General features: G+C 36.7%; 1 protein-coding gene across 1 annotated transcript in view; it reads left to right on the plus strand.

Moving 5' to 3' along the window:
- LOC126825384 (endothelin-converting enzyme homolog) overlaps nucleotides 1-12,532 on the plus strand; it is a 134,216-nt gene that overhangs the window by 48,613 nt on the left and 73,071 nt on the right. The window contains exon 5 of the mRNA XM_050554997.2: nucleotides 12,324-12,457. Within this exon, the coding sequence (XP_050410954.1) occupies nucleotides 12,324-12,457 (134 nt within the window). The remainder of the gene's footprint in view (nucleotides 1-12,323; nucleotides 12,458-12,532) is intronic.

Genomic DNA, 12,532 nt, shown 5'->3' on the forward strand with positions numbered 1-12,532 from the left:
CCTAACAGAAGAAACATTTCCAGTTACATGTGACGCCCAAACGCATCAATAGCTACCGCATGGAATGCAGGTGATGCTTGGGATCATCATGGGGGTCTAACCCAAGATTTGCACGACTCTGACTTTGAATGTTACAGTCATTGTGGCATTGAATTCCAGGGTGGAAACATCAGTTTAATTGTTTTAGTGACCAGAAAACAAATTTTGATATGCGTCGGCTTACCCAAAATGAAAGGTTACGTGCCCTTGGCATGCTACAGATCGGCACAACACAGGCGGTTGTGGCGCGGACGATGAATGTTTCTCAGTCTGTCATAAGCAGGCTATGGTCCAGATACCGTGATACACAATCTGTACAGGACAGACCACGCTCAGGTCGACCAAGGGCGACAACTCAAGCCCAGAATCGATTTATCCGTACCTTGGCCTTGAGAAATCGTGTCATCACAGCAAATCAGATCAGCGCTCGTCTTCAAACAGACACTGGTGTGAGAGTGAGTGGCCAGACGATTCGGAATCGACTGCATAGGGGTCACCTTCGCCCCCGACGTCCTCGCGTGATCCCTTGTTTGAGAATCATCACATTCAGGCAAGACGTCGTTGGTGTAGGGATCGTCAACACTGGGATAATCGACGCTGGAGCAATGTGATGTTTTCAGATGAGTCAAGGTTCACTGTTGATTTTTTGGACAGACGTAGGAGGGTGTGGCGTCGTCGAAACGAGCGCTTCCAAGACGTTAACGTCATCAGACATGATCGATTTGGGGGTGGTTCTGTTATGGTGTGGGGAGGCATCACTGTTGCTGGAAGAACGGCTTTACATGTTGTTGCAGGGCGTGTTACAGGCCAGTACTACCGGGACAACATCTTGGCAGTCCATGTTGTGCCGTTCGCACGACGTCATGGCCGCCGTTTCATCTTCCAGGATGACAACGCAAGATGTCACAGGGCCAGGATCGTTACAGGTTACCTCCAACAACAGAACATCACCACATTACCTTGGCCAGCACTGAGTCCCGACCTCTCCCCCATCGAGCATGTCTGGGACATGCTTGGACAGAGGTTACGTCAACGTCAACAACGTCCTGCCAATGTCCAAGAACTTGCTGCTGCGTTGCAACAGGAATGGGACAATCTGGACCAAAATGACCTTAGACGTCTCATTAGGAGTATGCCACGTCGGATCAATGCTTGTTTGGCAAACAGAGGAGGATTTACCCGTTACTGACTTGGTTGTGATGCTGTGGTAACTTTGCTGTTTGACCCCGGGTATCATTTTACCCTTATAATGGTCAGTCTGTGCCTTACTTAGTCTAACGATCATTTGGAATAAATCGATGAATGTGAACTTCATTTCATTTTGTCATTTGTTTCTTCGTCGGTTTCATTAGGTGACTTTAATAACACTTAAAAATCAAATATCCCCTACTTTTTTTGAATAGTATATATATCAATTAGGCTTTCTATAGAAGGAGTTCCCCAAAAAATATTAGATTGCCTTTTTGAGAAAAAGACCTCTGAACATGCCCGTACAGTGGCGCTAGTCTTCTTTTATATAGAATTCCAACCGCCAGGGATCTTTTACGGTCACACCAATGTGTACACGGGACTTCGAAATCGCGTTCATGTCAGCTACTCAAATATGTAACTGGTTCAAAATTGATTGAATATTCAATGAAATATCGCCAATTTTCTGGTTTCGTGCACGTTAAAGATTTGACGTCACTAACATAAAAATTTAATAATAATTGCAGATACGAGTCCATGCTCAAACAACGTCACGGCTTTTATCAGAAGTGCAATATTCGATACTTCTGTACGATACTACATCAAATAGCATGGATTTGCTTATAAACAGCGCGAGCCGTCCATTTCTGTCTAGATGATTACGGTTATAAGATAATCTTGACAAAGAAACAACAATATTAATTCAAAGACTAATTATTACACACCGCAATCAACTATTTCTGCTAAAGGGCCACTAAACCCCTATTTTGGATAGAAGTAAACACTCATACTTGAAATAATTTTAATTCAAAATATCATCACTGTGAAAGAAAAAAAACCACTCTTGAACAGGCTCTATGCGTTGACAAAACGTACAGATTGTATCCATCCTATGTTTCGCTTAACAATGAAAGCTGCCGTTTTCAATATTCGATACCTCTGTTCTCCTACTCCTGATATTTGGGACTGTTGTACAATCGTTTTATGTATAACACTACCGATAGGCCTCTCTGTAGAAGAAGTTCCAAAAAAGAATTATGTTGACTTTTCGAGAAGTAGGCCTCTAAAAATGCTCCAAATCGTAAAAATACGACGTTTTCGATTTTCGATCTCTTTTTTCGGCTACCCCTGACATTTCAAAAAACCTTACAGTGGTTTCACAAAACAGAGTACCCATTAGCCTCTCGATTGAGAAAGTTTTTAAAAAATCGTTCAGGGCGTTTTCGAGAAACATGCGTCCAAAGTTGCTCGAAATCGTAAAAAACGTTACTTTTCAAAGTCACATAAGTTTTCAAATTTTTGATAGAAACATGCCGCTTTAGTACCATCCGATAGACAATTCAATTGGCTATTAAACGATATAAAACTTTAACTAATCGACAAGAACACAATTGATGCTTCGCATTTTCCGCACAGGCACCCATTTTTCACAATTTTGTCAAAGTTTGGGTACTTTTCTTGACTACTTCCGGTGATTAGAGGATTTTCATTTATAGTTCATGGACTGGTTTGTTCCTTCGACTTCATATTCCTGAAGTTTCAGAAAAATCGTTGGAGCCGTTTTAAAAAAATAAGAACTCTACGATTTGACCAAATGCGAAAAAAAGTGAAAAATCAAAGTTAACATTTCAGAACAAAACTTATATTGTTGGAATCGGATTGATGTCAGCTATCCAAAAATATAACTGAAATTTCAAAATTCCAAAAAATAAAAATTTTAGAAAATTTTAGATCTAGCTTCCCCCCCAATAAAAAAAAAAATAATAATCTTAGTAATAACAATAGTCTGTCACTGAAGGTGAAAGCCTAATTAATCTTAGTAATAACAATAGCCTTTCACCGAAGGTGAAAGCCTAATGAGAAACATTGCACCCGGGCAACAAAATAATTTGGAAATTAAAGGGAAATAACTGAGACTTGGATTGCTGTAATCAGAATGACTTTCCGTTCCAGAAGTTTCAGAAAAAATGGATCAAGCCGTTTAAAAACGGGACGGATGAGAACATGAAACGAAAATGGCGGGAAAGAACTAAAAAGGGGCAGGAAAATATCAAAAAAATAAATGAAATAACTTTGAACGGAACTAATATTTTTTGAATCAGATTGACCTTAGCTGTTCGAATATTTAGGTTAAATTTGTAAATTTTGAAAATTAAAGGCATAAATTGTCCTGCAAACAACTTTGTTGGCACATAAAAGGTCAAAAGGCGAAATACGAAATTTTGAAAATTTTCGAACACCAAAAAATCGGCCTATTGTGTTTATTTTCACGTCTGTTCAAGTGGATTTTTCACTGTTCTCCATATTCAATTCGAAATGGAGACCATCAGTTAACCGAAATAAAACATCGTTGCGGTCATTTTAAAAAATTGTCTTTTAAGGATAATGTGTATAGTATTAATACCTATCACATACGAAAGAGGCGATAAAATCCCTTTGCATTTGCAATTTCAAAATTAATTAAAACTAATATTAAATTCCGAAAATCGTTCTTTTTGGTAAAACTCTTTTTTTTTTTTAATCGGATCAAAATGGGAGTAAAGTACAGAATCCGGGGTGGTATTAGGCGTATTGTGTCCAAATTTCATGGTTCTCGGACAATCCGTTCCGGTGTCGTGGCGAAATTCCCCCTTTTTCCCCTTACGGAAGCCATATCTGGACTTAAAAAAATGAGAACGGCAGCCGACCTGGAGCCGTGCCAAGAACAAACGACTTGAAGGAATGCAGGTATCGCCTTGAAATTTTCAGGGCACCTAGGTATCAACGTGAAAAGTTCCTAGCCGGAATTTGGTAGACATGGTACCTTTGGTTCCAGCGTTGTGCACGCGTGAAGTCAAAAGCAGCTAAATATGTTTGTTATGAAGGGATTTTTTTACAAAATGGACCTATCTCTTCGAAACTTCGGCTAACCCCCCATTTCCGACCTCGGCGCATCCAAAAATTGTCTCCAAATTAAAATCGAACACCTAGTTCCATCTCTATTTTCTTGTTTTACTTTATGTACCCCCGGGAAAATGGCCACCGCTCGCCCCCCATTAGTCGGGCCCTAAAATTTCTTGTTTGGAATTGTGAAAGCTTAACTAGACCATCATTAAACCGGCTTTCAGGAATCAGTCAGGAAGTGTGCCATACAATAGCCTATTCAACTTGCTACCAAACGATACTTTAGTTGTTTTGATTCAGTGACACCCGGCTGAGAAATCGCGATTTTTTACTATATTTTCTCAAGTTTCAGAAAGATCCGCTGGACAGTTTTTAAAAGAAAGGAAAATTAGAAGATATTTAACGATAATTAGCAAATAATTGGTAGTCTGTGTTACCTCCCTTATACCATTAAATGTACATTAGATTTATACAAATACAACAATTTTTCGACTTTTTTGATAGATTTTGACCCTTTTTGGACCATTTATACTAAATTGAATTTGGATTCAAACCAAAGACCACAGTTAGGACTCTAAGTAACAGAAGTTTAAGATCGGAAATAATAGTAGTTTTCGAGATAAAAGCGTCTGAATAGGCTCCAAAAAGAAAAATACTAGCTTTTCAGCATCTCATAATATACTATTCAAAAAAAGTAGGGGATATTTGATTTTGGGGGCATAATACTAAAATATGCAAATGACTACGAAAAAAGACACTATAGAACCTAACAGAAGAAACATTTCCAGTTACATGTGACGTCCAAACGCACCAATAGCTACCGCACGGAATGCAGGTGATGCTTGGGATCATCATGGGGGTCCAACCCAAGATTTGCACGACTCTGACTTTGAATGTTACAGTCATTGTGGCATTGAATTCCAGGGTGGAAACATCAGTTTAATTGTTTTAGTGACCAGAAAAAAATTTTGATATGCGTCGGCTTACCCAAAATGAAAGGTTACGTGCCCTTGGCATGCTACAGATCGGCACAACACAGGCGGTTGTGGCGCGGACGATGAATGTTTCTCAGTCTGTCATAAGCAGGCTATGGTCCAGATACCGTGATACACAATCTGTACAGGACAGACCACGCTCAGGTCGACCAAGGGCGACAACTCAAGCCCAGGATCGATTTATCCGTACCTTGGCCTTGAGAAATCGTGTCATCACAGCAAATCAGATCAGCGCTCGTCTTCAAACAGACACTGGTGTGAGAGTGAGTGGCCAGACGATTCGGAATCAACTGCATAGGGGTCACCTTCGCGCCCGACGTCCTCGCGTGATCCCTTGTTTGAGAGATCATCACATTCAGGCAAGACGTCGTTGGTGTAGGGATCGTCAACACTGGGATAATCGACGCTGGAGCGATGTGATGTTTTCAGATGAGTCAAGGTTCACTGTTGATTTTTTGGACAGACGTAGGAGGGTGTGGCGTCGTCGAAACGAGCGCTTCCAAGACGTTAACGTCATCAGACATGATCGAATTGGGGGTGGTTCTGTTATGGTGTGGGGAGGCATCACTGTTGCTGGAAGAACGGCTTTACATGTTGTTGCAGGGCGTGTTACAGGCCAGTACTACCGGGACAACATCTTGGCAGTCCATGTTGTGCCGTTCGCACGACGTCATGGCCGCCGTTTCATCTTCCAGGATGACAACGCAAGATGTCACAGGGCCAGGATCGTTACAGGTTACCTCCAACAACAGAACATCACCACATTACCTTGGCCAGCACTGAGTCCCGACCTCTCCCCCATCGAGCATGTCTGGGACATGCTTGGACAGAGGTTACGTCAACGTCAACAACGTCCTGCCAATGTCCAAGAACTTGCTGCTGCGTTGCAACAGGAATGGGACAATCTGGACCAAAATGACCTTAGACGTCTCATTAGGAGTATGCCACGTCGGATCAATGCTTGTTTGGCAATCAGAGGAGGATTTACCCGTTACTGACTTGGTTGTGATGCTGTGGTAACTTTGCTGTTTGACCCCGGGTATCATTTTACCCTTATAATGGTCAGTCTGTGCCTTACTTAGTCTAACGATCATTTGGAATAAATCGATGAATGTGAACTTCATTTCATTTTGTCATTTGTTTCTTCGTCAGTTTCATTAGGTGACTTTAATAACACTTAAAAATCAAATATCCCCTACTTTTTTTGAATAGTATATATTGCCTAACCAGCGAATTTTTACCATTGAGATGTCGTAAGATCGTCCATTGTTCGGGCTATCCAATGACACTTTAGTTGTTTTGATTCGGTGAAATATGGCGTAGTAATCACTTTTTTCGCAAGATCACCATTTTTTACTTTTTAAGGTTTTTTTTTCAAAATATAGTATATTTTTGGGCTACTTCCGGTTTTTGCATCATTGTCGGGATAGTTTTAACAAGTTGTTTGGATAGGTAACTTCCATTGACCTGTTTTCAAAACAAAGAAAAATAGAAGAGCATTTTCAGTAATTTAAGGATTTTTCAACTTTTTTCAAAGATTGAGACTCTTTTTGGACCAGTTATAATATTTCAATGCTTTTCTTTTTGGATTCACGCCATAGACCACCGATAGGACTCTGCGAAAAAAGAGTTTCAGAAAAATCGTAGTTGTTGTTTTCGAGAAAAGGGCGTCTCAAAACGGCGTACCATAATTTATTTTCTAACCCTCGAAATCGTATCATTCAGATGTCACATAATAGTCCATTAATGACGCTATCTAACGACACTTCAGTTCTTTGGGTCCGATAACATTTGACGGTGATATAAATTTTTTCGCAAGAGCGCCAATTTTTTAAACATGTTTTTTTCATTTTTTGAATACTTCCGGTATAGAGATTATTGTCGGGATAGTTTTAATAACCGGGTTGGACAATTAAATAGCTGCAGGGCTCGGTAATGATATATTACATTATCTGCTCAGATGAAATATCCCTGAGAAATCCTATGTTCAAAAGTGCCAAAAATGCAAAAATTTGAAAGCCTAATAATAATTTTAGTAAAAACAATAGTCTTTCAGACAAAAACCTAATAATTTTAGTAAAAACAATAATCTTTCAGACAAAAGTCTGAAAGCCTAATAACTAGAACTGCGATGCAGTAATGACGGGGTTCACCGGTGCCACGTTACCCTAAACATATGTCACTTCCGGTACCAATAAAACCATTAAACAGGTTTCCACATAAGCATTGCAAACATAAGTGTACAATACTTCCGGTGATAATGAAAATGCTCAATTAGTTTTATGAAATCAGAAATGGCATAAGGCGTCACATGGTGAAAATGTTATGTAAATCGTATAATAATTGCCACTTTTATAGACCAAAAACCTTGAAAAGTGACTTGTAGAAAACCGTCTAATTCTCTGCAACCGTACAAGTTAGAAACCATTTTCTGGTATCTGTATGATCGTATGGGTTCAATCTATTTGTTGATTGGAATCAAATGTCGTAATTTTAAAAACATTACAAATCAGACTCATTTGAATAAAATATCTGTTTTGAAGGCTAAAAATAAAGTTTTTGCAAAAATGACGCTACTTCCGGTGATAATGTATGAAATCGTAAATGGCATTAGGTATCACACTGTAAAAATTTTATAAAAATCGAATAATAATTGACACTTTTATGCACCAAAAACCTTGAAAAGCTACCTGTTGAAAATCGTCTATTTCTCCGCAACTGAACAAGGTAGAAACCATTTTGTGATATCTGTATGATCGTATGGGTTCATTCTATTAGTTGATTTGAATCAAATATCAAAATTTTAAACAAATAACAAATGCGACTCATCCGGTGATAATGAAAATGTTCAATTAGTTTTATGAAATCAGAAATGGCATAAGGCATCACAAGGTGAAAATGTTATGTAAATCGAATAATAATTGTCACTTTTATAGACCAAAAACCTTGAAAAGTGACTTGTAGAAAACCGTCTAATTCTCTGCAACCGTACAATTTAGAAACCATTTTCTGGTATCTGTATGGTCGTATGGGTTCAATCTATTTGTTGATTGGAATCAAATATCGTAATTTTAAAAACATTACAAATCACACTCATTTGAATAAAATATCTGTTTTGAAGGCTAAAAATACAGTTTTTGCAAAAATGACGCTACTTCCGGTGATAATGAAAATCTTGTATGAAATCGTAAATGGCATTAGGTATCACACTGTAAAAATTTTATAAAAATCGAATAATAATTGACACTTTTATGCACCAAAAACCTTGAAAAGTTACCTGTTGAAAATCGTCTATTTCTCCGCAACTGAACAAGGTAGAAACCATTTTGTGATATATGTATGATCGTATGGGTTCATTCTATTAGTTGATTTGAATCAAATATCAAAATTTTTAACAAATAACAAATGCGACTCATTAGAATAAATTATTTGTTTCGAAGGCTATAAATACAGTTTTTACCCAAATTACGTCATTTCCGGTGACACTGACAATGTTAAATTGGTTTGACCTAGTTAAAATTGACATTAAGCATCAAATGGTGTCACTTTTATGAAAATCCAATAATAATTGACTCTTTTACAGGCAAACTAGCGTAAATAGCCACTCATGCCAAAATGACGTTACTTCCGGTCATAATGAAAATCTTAAATTACTTGTATGAAATTGTAAATTGCATTAGGTATCACACAGTGAAAATTTTATGAAAATCGAATAATAATTGACACTTTTATGGACCAAAAACCTGGAAAAGTGACCTGTTGAAAATAGCCTATTTCTCCACATCTGAACAAATTAGAAACAATTTTGTGAAATCTATATGACCGTATCAATTTTATTAATATGTGAATGTAAACCAAAAGTTAAAATTATTAATGCATATTAAATAATTTTTGGTTGAAAAAATATTAATTTTAAAAGTTACAAATGCATTTTTTGACAAAATGGCGTCACTTCCGGTGTCAATTTTAAATTGTAAATTAAATTGTTGATACGACGCATAGTTGCTTTTTGAATCAAATGGTGTCACTTTTGTGAAAATCCAATAATAATTGACTATTTTACAGGCAAACTAACGAAAACAGTGACTTATGCAAAATTGCACATTTCTAGGTAACTGCTTATATTACAAACTACTTTTAACATACATTTTCTTCGTATGGATTATAGCTACAAGTTTATAAAAGTTACGTAGAAATATTTTAAAATCTGAAAAGCCTGAATGGGTTGTAAATAGGTCAATTTTACACATTTTTTCACCTCTTAATCGAATTTGCTCGAAAATGAAATCGAAATTAAAGGGCACACTCTTTTAGTTATATCAGTTTTTTTAAAAAAAAAATAAACAGTCGTTAAACGTATACTTTAAAACAGCAGGTCATACTAGCGTAGCTTTACTGGTATTCAAAAAAGACATCATGTAGACAAAAGATATGCAATATAAGTTTGATGACAAATGACTTCACGACTTCAAAAAAACTGAGAACAAAAATTAAATGTCCAACACTGGGATCGAGCTGGTGGCATGCTTACTGAGCTACGTAGACTAACTGATCCAGTCATATAAATTCGATGGCAAACAATTACATACTTAATTAACTTATTTTCACTGTAGAAGCCAAAAACACATATTTTGGTAAGCATTTGGTAAGCATAACCAATATTAAAGGCGCTGTGTCAAAATCTATCACATTAATATGTTGCACAGAACATTTGTTCACATTTGTATTGTTGATAAAAATTTAAGAATATGCATCAAATGACTCAATTTATCGTTTGCCATTGACATTTTACCAGATTTCAAAGTTTTGCACTATTTTAAAAAGAAATTCAATTTTATGACATTACTTTAAAAAAATCTAGGTCTAATATCAAAATTCTCAACGTGCCGATCGATTGCGAACTGTGAATGTTTTTCAAATATATGACGATATTGAAAATTGGATAAGAATTGTAGCACGAGTAGGATTTTAAAGATTAACTTACATTTTCAAAATGGTGGCACTTCCGTTGGATTTTAACTTGATGAGATTACTCTAAAAAGTTGATAGACGACTCGTATTGACAAATATTTTTAAATAATGCAAAAAAAAAAAAAGAAGTTCAAAAGCTGACTTTATCTAAATATCTGAAAAATCGGTTGAGAATTAACAGAATTATGGACGATGCACATTTCCGTCATGCGCACAAATTTCATTTTACATTTAAGTACTAACCACCACCCATTTTCACGAGATAAAAACAAACCCCTAATAAAAAAGTAATAATAACAAGATCTCCGAAGGAGTACTGGCGTGTTTCGGTACGTCAAGTCACGCCAGGTCACGCCTTGTCACTTCAGCAATCAAGTTACACCATGAATGATTGAGTAGAGTAACACCCTGTGCCTATTAAAGTGGAAAAACCCGTCACTTTGAACTCTTAATAAAGAAGGAAGTTATACCTGAAGACCAAACCTTTTGATATTAACCGTTAGTTGAAACCAGGGCCGTCATAATTATATGCAAAGATGAAGGGTCATTGAAAGGTTAGGTCACCAGATAGAAGGTCAAAATTCAAAGTGAAACCGGAAGTAAGCGAAATCGAAATTCAAAAATCGGCTCCCTAAGGATTGGAATAGGTTCAAAACAATACAAAGGTGGAGGTAAATTGTAAAATCCAATGTGGCGGCCAAACGGTTTTGGTCTATTTTAAAAATGGAGAGAACCATTCATGTTCTGAAAATATCGGAAGGCCTCGGTAATTTCCGGAAGTTTCCTGGAGCCTTCACAAAATCTGTTAATATGCTATTTTGCAGGCTTCAATGTTCACTGGAAAAGTGTCTGGCGAAATGTCTTTCTGTGTTTTAAAGATCCTAAAATGGTCGAATTGGATTATAACATAGCCTACTCTTCAAAAAATTTAGGGGATATTGAGATGCAAATACCTTTGCAGGTTGTGATATGATAAATAGTCATGGGCACTTGACATGCTTTGAGAGTATGTTCACAGATGAAGAACTTCCCAACAGAACCACTGAGCTGCACATGCGACACGCAATAGCGCCATACACATGGGAGGGGTTCATTGTCAAATTTGAGAGTGGAATCCTTGCAACACATTGCTTCGACCCACAATTCACTTAGGCGGGGGCAGATTGGCCCACTCTGATCAGTCAGCTTTGGTCATGTTTAATTGACGAGTAGGCTATTTGTAGCAATTCTACCTCTACGCTCTTGAATGCCTTCTGAGGAGTGGATTCATATAAAACTGTCCTTTCAACTTGATTTTCGATATTGGCCAATATCCACAATTAAGGCAGTTTTATGTGATTCGACTGCTCAGTCACTGCTCATCCATCTTCATTGATGATTTTGTTTAGATTTTTTGAGATGCTAAACTGAATATTGAAAAACGAACTACATGTACTTGTTTTTCGTTATTCGCCAACATCGAAAATTAAAGAGAAAACTTAGTGTTTATGTGAATCCACAGCTTAGGCATCATACATAATTTTGTCTGTTAGTTTTACAAAATTGATTGAATGAATGACTTTCTTAGTTACTCTCTGTATTATAATACTAGATTCTGCTAATTTGAGATTCACATCTGAATATCTAAAATTGAGTAAATATTTGTTTCTCCGCTACTATCACAGAGAGTGATGACATGTTTTTTTCTCCACTTCAGTAGGTAGCCCGGTTGATGTGATTATATTCAATACCGCATGATTGCTGACGTGACCTAACTTGATAAGAACGTGACACGACTCGGTATTACGTTATGGCGTGACATAGTGATGTAGTTCGATATTATTACAGTGTTATTTAAAATGTTATTTCTATACTTAAAAGAAGATCATAGAAACCTTTACCCAATCTATCGCTATTTTTACGATTCTCCAGTTGACACATCTCGCTGTTCTAGTTAAAAGTTGTATCTCCTTTATCCAATTTGTGATTTATTTTACCATGCACATCATTTTATGTTAATATTCCAAATAATTTGATTTAATATTCAAAATAACACTTCCCGGTTCTTATATTTCTATAATTGAAACTCCATTTGCATATCATTTTGTTTTAAAATATCATTTTCATTTAAAATACCAAATAACACTTTTCAGTTCTTCTATATAATTTAAATAATAAAATGCTTTATGGACCGAAAGTCCATTTGCATATTTTAGAACTCATAGAATAAAAACAATCGTTCTAAACCGAGGATATTATATGTTAAAGATTGACTGGGCGGCACAGATGAAGTACGAATTTAAAAGTATAACTGGTGCTTCTAAAGTTATACTTTATAAGAAAGAATTTATTTATGGCTTAAGCAATCTGATTACCAATCTACCCTCGGCAGATAAAACAAGGTAAGTATAACATACATGTACATATAATTGGCATTATTTGATAACCATTTTGGCCGTATTCAACCTAGGTAGTTA

Source organism: Patella vulgata, chromosome 6 (assembly GCF_932274485.2).
Source record: "Patella vulgata chromosome 6, xgPatVulg1.2, whole genome shotgun sequence".
In the NCBI taxonomy this organism is placed as follows: Eukaryota; Metazoa; Mollusca; class Gastropoda; family Patellidae; genus Patella; species Patella vulgata.